Here is a 12,906-nt window from a genome sequence, read left to right on the forward strand (position 1 = left end):
GTATATATATATACTGTAAAGTTTGACGTTACTGTTTTAGAAGCTATTTCTGTTTTTGTGTGTGCAACAGTTGAGAAGAACACAAGTTCAAGTCTTTTAGTGAATGAATAAATAATGCTTCACTCCCTCTCAGTTACTCCACCTCACTGCGCCTCGCTGCAGCATCAGAGGGCTTATTTCAGGTGTAATATTAGGAGGATCTACATGTTTACAAGCTCAAATGAGCTTTTCTAAATAAAATAAGACAGTTAAACACAGCCACGTGAAACAGTCTTCACTTTAGTGTCTCGCAGGACCAAATTACTTTGTTGCATAACTGCTATTTATATTATATAGCCGCATTTGCCTGTTTTAGTTGTTTTTATTGATGATAAACTGCTCAAGCAAATAAGTCTGTATTGGAGGTTTGTTTAACCAGGAGGGCAGTAAATAATTAATCTGCAGCTGCTTTCACAAACCATTTGATCCTTGCAAGGTGGTTTAAAGGGAAACATCTGTTTTTCCTCTCATTTCAATCTGTCGAATGTGATCAGCCATAACATTAAAACCACTAACAGGTAACCCTGTGTCATTACTTACTGAATTTAATAATGTTCAATTAATATAGTAAGGTCAGTYACAGCACCCTACATTAGGGGTATCAAACTCATTTTCACTGAGCGCCACATGAGCATATGGTGGCTCTCAAAGGCGTGTTTTAATTAACTTTTACGTTTCATGTTTAACTTTGACTAAAGTTAAATTAAACTTCATGTTCCTYGTCTCGTTGCTACATCTTAGCATCAATAACAAACAATAACTGAGCTTTAYGTGGTATTTCCTACATAGAAACAGCCTTTTTCACACGTCCTCTTATAAACACTGAAAAGTACTACATGTACGACTGAGTAAATTTGAAATACTATTAAATGTAAAATTAAGAGAGTTTTACTCACTGTTGAGCTGCGGTGAGTAGCTGCCATCACAAATTATGAATTCTTCCAYTTTCTGAGAGGGAATTCCTACTGGAGGGGCAATCCAGTTTAAATTTACAAYTTGTAAGTGGGAAATCCCCACTTACCAGTTCAGCTGGGCTACTGTGGGTAAAATAATTGACATGCATWATGGGAGATGTAGTTTATTCTTAATGCTGGCTTTAAAGAAGCTTAGTTTAAGATATTAATGCATCTTTGAAGCTCTTGCRAGCCACATAAAATGCCATTGTTGGCCACATTTGGCCTGCGGGCCTTGAKTTTGACACATGTGCACTAGATCTACTCATTTCTATTTACAGAGACTTGATTGATTGTGACTAACTGGGAACTGTGGATTTTTATTTCTACATAAAACAACCTGAAAGTTAACCATCAGTATAAGACACAGCTGTCATGGAATCATGACAATGATTGTTTACKTTTAGTATGTTGTGCAGATCTTTCTCTTAGTTTTGCAGCAAATGCAGCAAGCTGAAGCACCAGCAGCATTCTGTTTGYTGTCAGAAATGCAGGGTGCGTGTACGTCACTTCTCTAAAATGCAGTCAGCCCAGAGTCTGGAAGCTGCAGCGTTTCTGAGACTGCAGCAGAATACTGATGAGCATCAATAAGACTAATCCCGGGTATTAACAGGATTGTACAAGCTTGACCTCATCTCTGCGCTGGGATTAATYGCCCTGTGATATTAGGGAGACGACYRAACCAAGGCGTGTCCTGTTTTGTTTTGATCAGAGTTGTATGAGCGACATATTGATAATCAATACMGCTGCAGCCTGGAGGCTAACTGCTGTGCTTTAAACCAAAGGGAAATGAAAACAAGCTTCATTTCACAACAAACTTTTCACAGAAGCCATGAAACACTGTAAGCAGATTAGAGTCAAATAAATCCTGTTCACAATTAGGCATTATGCTGTAATCATTCTCTGGGATTCTGCAGTTCAATCTGGCAACATTTAAACAAGTCTGGTCTTACATTGTGTTTGTCTGTAGAGTTAGCAAAGTATCTCATGAACCKGTGAACATTTGAATCAMACTCATCTGTTTGCTGCTGCAAAGTGACCTTAGCAACACAGAATAGCTACTCAGCCACTTTTACAGCTAACGAGCTAAAATTTGGTGTGGTAGTACCTGAGACTTGTCCTCAGCGCACATTTAGAAAACTCTAAATTTTGCATGACATCGAGCATTTACATGGTTTACAGCTTCATCAAATGATCTCAGTTTCAAACTCCGGCAGTTATTTCTTTAAGGAAGGCCTTTAATTGTCGAATGAACCTACATTTCCCCSGCTTTTCTCTTCCTGCTCTGTCGACATGAAGCTCACGACACCTTTGGATTGCTTCAGCGTTTCTATCATCTAAGTCGCTTGTGTGCAAGGTTTATCAAAATGTTTTGGGAGCTCAGGAAGTTATAAAACTTTAGCAGGAACACAGCAGAGTGAGATGTGGGTTTGGCTCAGCGGGGGTGGTGTATAAGATCTGGGGGTGAGTTGTTTACACATTGCACACATTGTTGATGCCTGAAAGACTTTGTCTCCCTGGGTTACTCCTTTTTTGTTGTTTTTTTTTAAGCTTGAATGAGTGTGCGCTCTTGTTTTTGCAGAATCTTATCTAAATAATTACAGTGTGATTTGTGCACTAGCAAAATTCTTCGATTTGAATTTATTTATTTTTTCTCAGTGGAATGATTGATCTGTGTGACTTCCAGGGGTCTCGGTTCTGGAGACTGGTTGAGGCCTTGTGGACMTGGAGCCCCCTTCATAAGGCAGCTGAAAGTCGGAAGCTGGAACAGCAGCTGGTAGGTGGCTTATCGCCGTCACGTCAGGGTTTGTCTGAAAAGGCTTCTCTTCATTTTATTCCCTTGCGAACAGGACAGGGGTTTTGGACAGTACTCGGTCAGATGCATYCTGGACCAGGACGTGCTTCTGCAGGAGGATGTGGAGCTGATCGAGCTGTTAGACCCCAGCCTGCTYACCCTCGGCTCCTCGCCCTCTGGCTCCCCCAGCCGAGCGAGCACCCTGCCCAGACCGAGCCTCGTGGCCAGGCCGTCCTTATGGTACATCGTTTCTCAAAGATACGCAGATAGATCCTTGTTTAATTCTTTTAAGTAACAACACCTTTTTATTTCAAATGAAACTAAAAACCTGACGTCCTCCTGTGGTCCTGGCTCAGGGATGTTGCGGGGCTGGTGGGTCTGGCTGCAGTGCTGCTGGGACTCTGCTCCTCCACTGAAAGCCTGTGGTCAGTGGCTGCAGCTCCGTGGGGCCTGGTCCTTCTGGGCTGGGTGGGGGTGAGGGGGGTGGCGCTGTGGAAACGGGGTCGTATGCAGACGGACGTCCACACCAGGGCCATGCAGCTCCAGACTCTGGTCCGCAACAGCAAGACTCTGACCGGACTGACTCGTAAAGCTCTGCGTCTGGTGCAGGAGACCGAGGTCATCTCCAGAGGCTTCACCCTGTAAGTGTGCTCASTTCACCCAGCAGTTAGAGGCTTTTACTGTGATTGGTTTAATGCACTATTATATAATTTCATTATATATGTGAAGCTGTTACAAACTGTTTAGCTTTAGCTTTGTAAGAAATACTGTGAAAAGATTGTGTGTGAGTGCTGAATTATTGCTGAAACATGCTAAAAAAACTGAAATTAAGTCAAACCTAAAAGCTAAAAAATGCTAGGTAAAACCCTAAAGTAATGATTTAGTACATTGTTTGCTAATGGTAGAAAAAGGCTAGCTAGGAGCAAACAATATCTAAAAGCAAAATATAGCARAGGGTAGGCTAAAAGTTGTATTAGCAACTGTTAGTGAAAAGTGGTAAAATCAAAGCTAAAGGCTAGCAATATGCAGGAAACAGCTAGCTAAGACCTAAATGTAGCAAAATACTAAYTCTAAGTACAAAAATAGGCTAAATAGAAGCTAAAAGTAGCATCAGAACTACAAGAAGACAAAAATTGAGCAAGTATGCTGAAGTAGATTTCAAAGAGAAAAGTGTAATGTAATCGTGTTTTTGTGGAGGATATAAGTGAAGTCTATTATTAGGGTTTTTCAGTGACTAATGTTAAAGTTTAGAAATCAACACAACCACTGGTCAAATAATGAAGTCGTGAAGAAAAAAGTGACAGTTTTTGATTCAGCTATTTAGCCCTGAGGTCTGATGTGGATCATTCTTATGTCATCGCAAAAATGTCCACTTTTTGTTCTTCAAATCTATCTTCTCTCATCATTTAGTTGCATAAATCACCGTAATATAAAAATAAACTCACTATTTTCCCTGAGTTTTAGGCTCAGTTTTGCTGTTTGTTGCGTAAGAAGCTGCTGTATCCAGCTGTTTGTTGTCGTCACATCTGTCTGTCTGGTCTCATCATGTCGTCCCACGTGTGGTGTCTGTCTGTGGTTATCAGTGTTGTGTGTGACCCCCCCGCCTCTTCAGGACGTCTCCACAGTTGAATCACATTTCACTTGTCAAGTTTGCTCGACAGGGTGAGTGCGGCCAGCTCCTTTAGCAGGGCGGGGCCGGGGGCGGTGCCACGCAGCCAGCAGCTGATYGGACTGAGGAAGGTCCTGTACCGGGCGCTCCGCACCTCCTTCAGAGCCTCCCGCAGGGCCACCTGTCACATGCTCAAGGCATATCCTTTCCCAGAAAAAAAAAGTTTTTATATACATGACTTTTGACCCTTTGAAGCRTTTAGTTTTAACTGAATTTTCACAGTGAAAACACACCAGACTAAAAAGCACACATGTTGTTTTTAGGTGCACGTGTTGCTTTTAAATGTGTGTTTTGGATCTTTAACTGCCTCTAACTTTCCCTCTGAACTCTGAGATCGATAATGTGACCAACTACGTGTGTGCGGTGCCTCTGAAGGAGCTGGGGCTCGGGCTGGGAGTCGAGCACCTGGGTGACGAGCAGGCACAGGAGCTGACTGATGACTACAGCCTGCCGGCCCTCAAGGTTAGACCTTTAGGGTTCAGATTAGATCTGCAGGCTGTAACATTAGAAGAAGAGGCTCAAAGAGGTGGATTGTGTAGAAAAACAAATACTATGKGGGTATTAATGTGTAGTATGTAGTATTTTTTTTGTCAGTGACATTTGGATGAATACTAACGCAGTACTTTTTAAAGTTTCTTCTATAGTACTTTTGTATATTTTGTTCTATTGTGTTTGCTTTTTTTTCATGTTAGTTTTTACTTTTAGTTACTGTTATGCCACCTTTCGCTACCAGTCTGTTACTTTAAGCTTTTAACAACATTTATGTTAAATTTAGCTTCTAACCTTTTTTTAAAGCCACTTCARTAGAAAACAAAACTGATTTAAAATTAGAAATTTAGCTTCTAACCTAAAATAAGTAAAACACTAGATAACTTAAGCAAAACTGTAAAGCTAACTTTAGCTACACYTGTGCTGAGWTTAGCTTTTAGCTACTGTTTTGCTCCTTTTAGCTTTTAGCTACAGTTATACTAAATTTAGCTTTTAAACTAAATTAAAACACTGTATATAGTAAGCAACACTGTAAAGCTAATTGTAGCTACAGTTTTGCTCATTTTAGCTTTTACCAAGTATTTCTCAGTTTAGCTTTAAGCTAACATTGTGCAACATTTTGCTTTAAGCTAAATTTTAGCTTTTAAACTAAATTTAGCACAACACTGTAAATTAAGCAACATCGTGAAGCCGTTTTTAGCTATAGTATTGATAATTGTAGCTTTTWGCTAACATTGTGCAACATTTTGCTTTTTAGCTACACTTGTGCTAAAATTTATTTGTTAAGCTAAATTAAGCAAAACACTGGATAAATTAAGCTACACTGAAGCAAATTTTAGCTATACTTTTGCTCATTTTAAATTCTGTTTTGCTCATTTTTGCTTACCGTTGTTTAACTTTTATATTCAGTTGTGCTAATTTTAGATTTTACACTAAAGCAAGCAAAATTAGCATAACTTTAATACTAATTTTAGCTACAGGTTTGCTTATTTTATTTTTATCGTCTGTTTTGTTACTTTGAGTTACTTTTGTCTGTAGTTTTAGTTTTGTTCAGCTTGGTTTAACTCGAACAAATTGAGATTGAGATTGAAATTCAGTAAATATGGTAGCATTGAGTAAGGAAGAGTTGTTGTTTCAGGCTTGTCCAATCTGTCGTCTCACAGATGCTGTTCCAGCTGTGGCTGGGACAAAGCTCTGAATGCTTCCGTCGGCTGGCTCTCCTCCTGTCGCCGCACAGGATTGAGGAGTCGGAGGAAGGCAGACCCAAAGGAGAAGCCTCACCTCCTCCTCCRCTGCACCAGTCCATCTCCACCGTCACCGAGCCTCTCCACCGTGCACTTTCCAGCTGCCTCAGCGAGGTGCAGCGCAGCTACGACTTCCACCGACACTTCGAGATGCAGCCGAGGGCCTCCAGCTCCGACCGGACCGGACGAGCGAGGGAGAAATGCCGAGAGCTCAACACCCTGCACACGTCCATCCGAAGCCTGCAGCTGCACCTCAAGGCCCTGCTCAGCGAGTGAGACTCACACACTCTCTGCTACATCAGCTAACGAGCAAAGCTGCTAACAGCTGAACTAACAGCTGAACTATTCTTCTTCCTCTGTTATGAGCAGGATGATCATCTTGGAGGATGATCTGGAGAAACTGATGATGTCCAAGGACCTGGCAGAGCTGACACTGGACGGGTATCGGGACTTGAACGAGCGGCTGCAGCAGCTCCACCCACACATGCAGGCCAGCGCCGGTTGCTGGGAGGACACCGTCAACCAGGTGGAGCGCATGCTGAGGAGGGCCAACAACTGTCCAGGTGAGCAGGGCCAAAGCAAACACACCTGTAGTGCTTCATTTTGATTCCGCTGAACGATGGAGCTGTTAGCTCGTTGTGCTGCGTCTCTGCAGGTGACRGTGTGGAGCAGTGTGGCCCAGCTGTTCCTGAAGCACCTCCTCCATCCTACCCCCTGATCCTAGACCGAGACCCGGTGCCAGAGGAGATGGTAAGTTCAGACGTCTCCSACTTTTAATATCTACATATTAGCTTATATTTGTTGGCATCAAAAGTAAACAGTTTCACGGTTTGATCTAACCAGGAGTTGGAGGCCTACGTGTCAGACTCTGAGTCTGACGGGGAAGGCAGGGAGTCGTGGTCCGACATGCTGTCTCCAGAGGAGAGGGAGCGACAGCGGAGGGAGAGGGAGGAGTCTCGTCGCGTCCTGTCTGAGCTGAAAGCCGTCCTGGGTTTCCGTGCGTCCGAGGGGGAGAGGATGAAGAGGAAGCAGCTGCTGTTCAGTGACCAAGGTCTGCTCTGGAGTTATTCTTGGAATGAGTTTCTGCTCAGTCTCAGGAGAACGGATCAGAAAATCAGGCTGTGTGTTGTAGTTAACCTGTGCAGGTAGAGTTAGTAACACTGCTGTTAGGCCTGTTTATTGGCAAAGATTTGGTGAGATGAGACATATCATGACACAGGCATTGCAAYACTGTAAACTAGGCAAAATATTGCAATTTTTTTACTAAAAAAATTAAAAATAATTACTAAGTAAATCTGTRTAAATGGTGTAAAACAAACAATACTTCATTTTCTTTCTTTTAGTTTTATTTTAGYGGTTTATAAATCAGAACATTCAGCTAGTTCAGGTGTTTGTGCTCTTTTCTATTTAGTARCTTTTACACTTTTTGAAATATTTACCTTAATTTAATGAAGAAAGTTTTTTTCCCACATAGAAATACAGACAATTTAATTTCTTTTAAAAACATTTCCTTTCAAATCAGCTTCACTAGTCTGCTCTGTTTTTGCTACTTTATGCTACTTTTAGCTTTTAGCTCCATTCTGCCGCTTTTATTTTTCAGCCGGTTTTTATCTTGCCTTTGATATTTCAGTTTAGCTTTTAGCTAGCTTTTGCTTCTTGTTGCTCAGTCTTTGCTACAGTTTGCTTTTTTATCTTCTTTTTGTTTCTTTTAGCTAGGCTTTTGCTGCTTTTAGTTTTTTTAACAAGCTTCTAGCTAGGTTTTTATTTGTTTAGCTTTCAGCTAGCCTTTTGGTACTTTTATTTTTTTAACCAGCTTCTAAGTATTTTTTTTATTCTTTTAACTAGCTTTTGCTTCTTTTAGGTAGGATTTTGCTACTTTTAGCTTCTGGCTAGATTTAATTTTTTTTTTTGTTTTAGCTTTTAGCTCTGTTTGTGGTACTTTGAGCTGGTGTTTTGCTTTGTAGTTTTTAAATACTGTTTCAGCTTTTTCAGCTGTCGTTCATTACCCAGTGACTATATATTTACAAAATCTAGTTGTAGTATGTTATTTTTATACTATTAAAAACATTTGRTTTGTAAAATATCTAAAAGAAAAAGTAGGAATGATGAATGTCCATATGCGTTCTGTCATATTCAGAAAATGCACAACATTTCAGTTGTTTAGACTCACTAATACAATTTATATATATATAAAATGTTTTTCTGGGAAGCACTGGTGTTCTGATAAGATCTTTCTCTAAYCCTCCTGAAGCCACACCTGATATGTCTTCATTGTGTCATAAAGACTCAGCTCTTGTGTTTCTACAGTTACCTTTAAAGTCTGTTATTCTAAGAAAAGCAATATTGTTACGGTTATAAAAAAAAAGGAGTTCTGATGTTCTGCCTCTCTTGTAGCTGCTGCGTCGCCTTCAGTTCTCGCTCAGAGTCGTGATCCTGCAGGAACTGGCGATAAGGAAGGAAACTACCTATCAGAGCGCTCCGCAGGAAGCAGAGGGGAGGAGGGGGAAGGAAAGGACGACAAGRTGGGGCCTGACCCCTCTGCAGACCCCGTGACAGAGTTCAGCTGCGGCTCGGAGGAGAGGGAGCCGGGCAGAGCSTCGGTGTGCAGCAGAGGAGGGGGCGGAGCCTCGGAGCTGCACCAGTACGACGGCRTCACGGACGAGGAAGACGAAGGGGACGGCCAGAACGGCCTGGACTGCTTCCTGAAACCCAAAGTGTCCGCCATCTCCGTGATGGACAGGCTGACGGAGATCCACGGCTCGGAGACGCTCAGCTTCAGCTCCGCCCTCGCCGCTCAGGTGGCCGCGCGCTCGCACTCGCTCGTCAAGATGGAGGAGCAGACGTTCGGAGAYGAGGAGGAGGAGGAGAGCGACGGAGGGACCTCAGAGCAGGACTAAACAATAAACTCGGGTTCTTTAACCGAGCAGAGACTTTATTTAAGTTGGTCTCGTCTCGATGGGTCTGTCCATCCACCTGTCTGTGATTGTCTTTCTGTCCGTCACATACAATTCTTACTGTTTAAACTCAGGTACCAGAACCACGAACACAAAACCTGACCTCACACTGGGGAGGCTCGAGTAGCAGAATGCTCATCAGATTATTAAAATAACCCGTTTTTCTCTAAATGTGAAAGAAACGTGCAGTTTTTCATTTTCATGACATCTTTTTTAGAACATTAAYAAGTAAAGAAAACACTACAGGCTGAGTTACTGTAGAGCAAAGTGTTTCCTGGTGGGACATCATTCACTGCTGGACCCTTTTTTTGTTTATCTACAGTAAACATGTTTTAAGATCTGCAGAATTTTACAGTAATAATTTTACAAAATTAGAGCTTCAATTTGAAATTCCTTCACAACCTAGAAGCTCATTAATTAAAAAAATAAAATTTAAAATGATAAGTCATCCAGAAATTATCAGAGGAAATTAGTTTGCAGTGAAAACAACTCCAGAACAAGAACTCTTTAGTTTTTGTTGCTCTTCAGTTTGCATATTTGTGTCTGAATAAACACAAAGCGTTCTGCAGTGAAATTGTTCTGAATAAAGTCTGGAGAACAGAGTTCAGCTGATTTATTAAAGAGGAGCAGGAGCGCCGCAGGAAGAGGAGTCAAGTGCTATTTTTTTTACAATCATCGCTCTATTTTAGTCCGCCCCACTTTTTCTCTGTTTGTCTCTGGAACACAAAGCAGAACCTACATTCATAACCCTGTTTGCAGTCACATATTTGGAATACATTATTGTATCTAAAGAAGAAAAAAATGTGACACAGCCTCCATTTTATCAGTGTCAGTGTTTACAGGGTTATCAGGTGTGAATAGTTTGATGTGAATGTAATTAACTTCAGTTAGAAGTTAAAAACATTCAGGTTTGAAAATCTAAATAATAATAAAAAAAGATTTGGGCTTGTGTTGAATATATAAAGAAAGAAAGTCACTGTTTGCCCCGTTTTTCACCTCGTCACCATGTTTGCCTTGTCCTGGCCCTTTCTGCATTTCACACTTGGAAAAAAAGAACCACTCTGGAAGTGTTTACTGGCATCTGTCATTATGTCTGAAAAAATGGGGCAAAGAAACCGGTTTGGTTGGTTATTTGATAGGTTTCATCGACTTTTACTTTTGTTTGATCCACAACAGCTGCTGCGCCCCTTAAAACCCCTCCTGAGCAAATAGAAGATGAAAAAGTTTACCTCTGAAAAAGATAAACRCTTTTTTATTTATTTATTTTTTATGCTTTGTTTCAATTTGTAACCAACAGTTAGTCTTTTACCTTTAGTGCCTGTTATTAAAAGTTCAAGACAAGGTTGATTTCATTTAAACACACTTGTCTACAATATTTATCCCATTAAAGTAGGTGATGGAACTTAAACTTATAAACATAAAAATACTTGATCCAGACAGTCTAAACATGTAATTAAAAAAATAAAACCTTTACTGGTTTGTTTTGTCTGTGATGGCTTTGCCACCTAGTGGCTTGTTTATGTCACTGCTACTGGCACCTGTAGCAAAAACTTATTTTCAGTCATGAAACATTAAAGTTTGATTAAGGTACTTTTAATATCTGTGCAAATAATTTAATTTAATTTTAATTTGCAGAAGTCCGGATAAAACTGAACCTGACATTGTCTTTGTACTTTGAGTAAAGTAAAATTAAAATGTAAAAAATATGTACAAATTTATTTATAATTAATAAAATAGAGCATTAATAAAGCTTATTTACATCCCTCTGCTGAATCAGCACGTTTTGCCTGCGAGGTGTTCAGCAGCTCATGTTGGGCTCGGATTCTTTAGTTTTTATGTTATTGATTCATAAATGCAATTAAATATCTGTAATAGGTTTAAGAAAATGCCATACAGCTGCAAGCATATTGCTGTCTTTAATATCCTTTTCAGGTCAATAACCCAGTCGTAAAATACAACTCGTGTACAARTGTTTTGATCTAAATGACGTTTTTAAAATTACATAGTGTCCTTGAACGTAGCATCATCATCAGCAGTCCAGCAGTCCTCCTCGCTTCCTTTTCCAGCAGCGCCTGCGATCATGACGGACGTTGTAGCGGAACAGAACCTGAAACCAGTCCAGGACCGTGAGCTAAACGGGGAGGCCATAATCAGGGAAGAAGCCGACCCAATTGAGGAGGCAGCGAAAAAGAAGAAGAAGAAGAAAAAGAAGGGAAAGTCTGCGACGACAGGTGAAGTTGTTTGGGCCGAAGTCRTGCTAACAGGCTAACTGCGTCAATRTAGCTGYATTTAGCTTAATCAAAATCGGAAATACGTGAATGTGGCTTTCAAATTAACGGCGTCGATGGATTCATACCCCTTTTCCAATAGTATTATCTGAAACATACGACAGCCTGGGTTAATTTTTTTTTTTTACTAAACGATAGACACGACGGTTAAGTTGTCATTAGTCATTTGTTTAGGGTTCATATAATTGGTGCAGCAATTTATTTTGAAAGTRTCGCCGGAAGTTAGTTCATTCAAAYGTWATAACTTCCCACTGCTCTTCCATGCGGGCTTGAAACCCAAGTGCTGCTCGCTTTTGGACCCGTCAGGCCTCAGAAAACACACCGGGATCAGGMCAGAACCTCACCCAGGACCAGTGACCTTTATTCGTACATGTTTTAAGATATTTTCAGCTCTGATTTTGTGGRTTGACGAAACATTCCTATGATCTTGCCACACCTTTTGGCCGAAGTGTTCAAGTGTGTTTTGCTGCGCCTCAGCCAAGTTTCCCTGTTTCGTAATTCCCTTTCTCCTTGAAGTACTTATGTAATAAAAACAAAAACATTGATTAAAAAACTGCTAATTTAACCTTGGTAATACATTTGTTCAATTTTACTTTCAAACTACACCTCAGATGCACAAGTGTGTTTATTAAGTTTTAGTTAATTTAGCTGCCACTTTTGCCCTCTTGTGTTTTTCCCATCAAACACATTGTTGCTGATGTGTTTGCTGTTTTGTTTTTGTTATTTTATGTGGAACGGGCGTCATGTGGTGTTCAAAGATTGACAGATTAGCACACCTTTAACCTGGTGCATGTTTGGCTTTTGTTACATCTTTAGCAATATAAGGTCCTTGTTTTTAAACAAAAATTCCACTTTTATTGCAGGAAGTAGCGAGAAGTCTCCTGTAACCACATGGGACATAAAAATCTGCAGAAAACATTACATTTTTTTTAAATTTTTGTTGTATTGGTTTCAGATGGTGTTAATTTAGTGTGTTTTAGTTAAATAAATTCCTTTCAAACTGAAAGTTGTTACGCGAAGGTGATCATGGTTTGCATGCGTTTACTGTTACCCATCTGCTTCCTGCTGCAGCTGTTGAGACGGAGGCCGATGGAGTGGTGGAGGTGACCAAGCAGCTGGAGAAGCAGGTGATTGAAGACAAAGAGAAGGARGAGGACGGTGAGGAAGGTAAATATCTGACGTTTAAGGCTCAAATGTAACGGTTTCCTTTGACACTGCTCGTTTGTTTCATGTTTACACATTTGGTGTAACAGCAGCATCTTCACTCACACAGATGGAGAGGATGGTGAAAATGCTGCAGGAAAGAAAAAGAAGAAGAAAAAGAAGAAGAAAGGATGTAAGTTACAAGTTAAAAAGTTGTAAAATAAAAGCAGCTGAGTCATGTTTGATAGTGTTTTGACTAGGGGTGTCCCGATACCAGTTTTTTCAAGACTGAGTACAAGTACGAGTACTTCAGTTTGGGTACTTACCGATAC

At 40.6% G+C, this 12,906-nt stretch overlaps 2 protein-coding genes across 4 annotated transcripts in view; both read left to right on the forward strand.

The window, feature by feature from the left end:
- Window positions 1-10,258, forward strand: part of vezt (vezatin, adherens junctions transmembrane protein) — a 14,922-nt gene extending 4,664 nt beyond the window's left edge. For 2 of the 3 annotated variants that reach the window (XM_014030859.1, XM_014030861.1), the window contains exons 3-12: window positions 2,680-2,769; window positions 2,843-3,027; window positions 3,144-3,428; window positions 4,437-4,595; window positions 4,771-4,918; window positions 6,109-6,461; window positions 6,559-6,752; window positions 6,845-6,939; window positions 7,033-7,240; window positions 8,584-10,258. In XM_014030859.1, the coding sequence (XP_013886313.1) occupies window positions 2,680-2,769; window positions 2,843-3,027; window positions 3,144-3,428; window positions 4,437-4,595; window positions 4,771-4,918; window positions 6,109-6,461; window positions 6,559-6,752; window positions 6,845-6,939; window positions 7,033-7,240; window positions 8,584-9,086 (2,220 nt within the window). In that variant the 3' untranslated portion in view covers window positions 9,087-10,258. The remainder of the gene's footprint in view (window positions 1-2,679; window positions 2,770-2,842; window positions 3,028-3,143; window positions 3,429-4,436; window positions 4,596-4,770; window positions 4,919-6,108; window positions 6,462-6,558; window positions 6,753-6,844; window positions 6,940-7,032; window positions 7,241-8,583) is intronic. The other variant, XM_014030860.1, reaches the window with a different exon arrangement.
- Window positions 10,259-11,178: 920 nt separating this feature from the next.
- Window positions 11,179-12,762, forward strand: LOC106534279 (methionine aminopeptidase 2; the record flags this gene model as incomplete). The annotated part of the gene is given in 3 exon segments (XM_014030862.1): window positions 11,179-11,374; window positions 12,503-12,598; window positions 12,705-12,762. Coding segments are annotated over 3 exon segments (305 nt in total), but the record flags the coding sequence as incomplete, so codon positions are not given.
- Window positions 12,763-12,906: the final 144 nt, after the last annotated feature.

Source organism: Austrofundulus limnaeus, unplaced genomic scaffold (genome assembly GCF_001266775.1).
Source record: "Austrofundulus limnaeus strain Quisiro unplaced genomic scaffold, Austrofundulus_limnaeus-1.0 Scaffold1130, whole genome shotgun sequence".
In the NCBI taxonomy this organism is placed as follows: domain Eukaryota; kingdom Metazoa; phylum Chordata; class Actinopteri; order Cyprinodontiformes; family Rivulidae; genus Austrofundulus; species Austrofundulus limnaeus.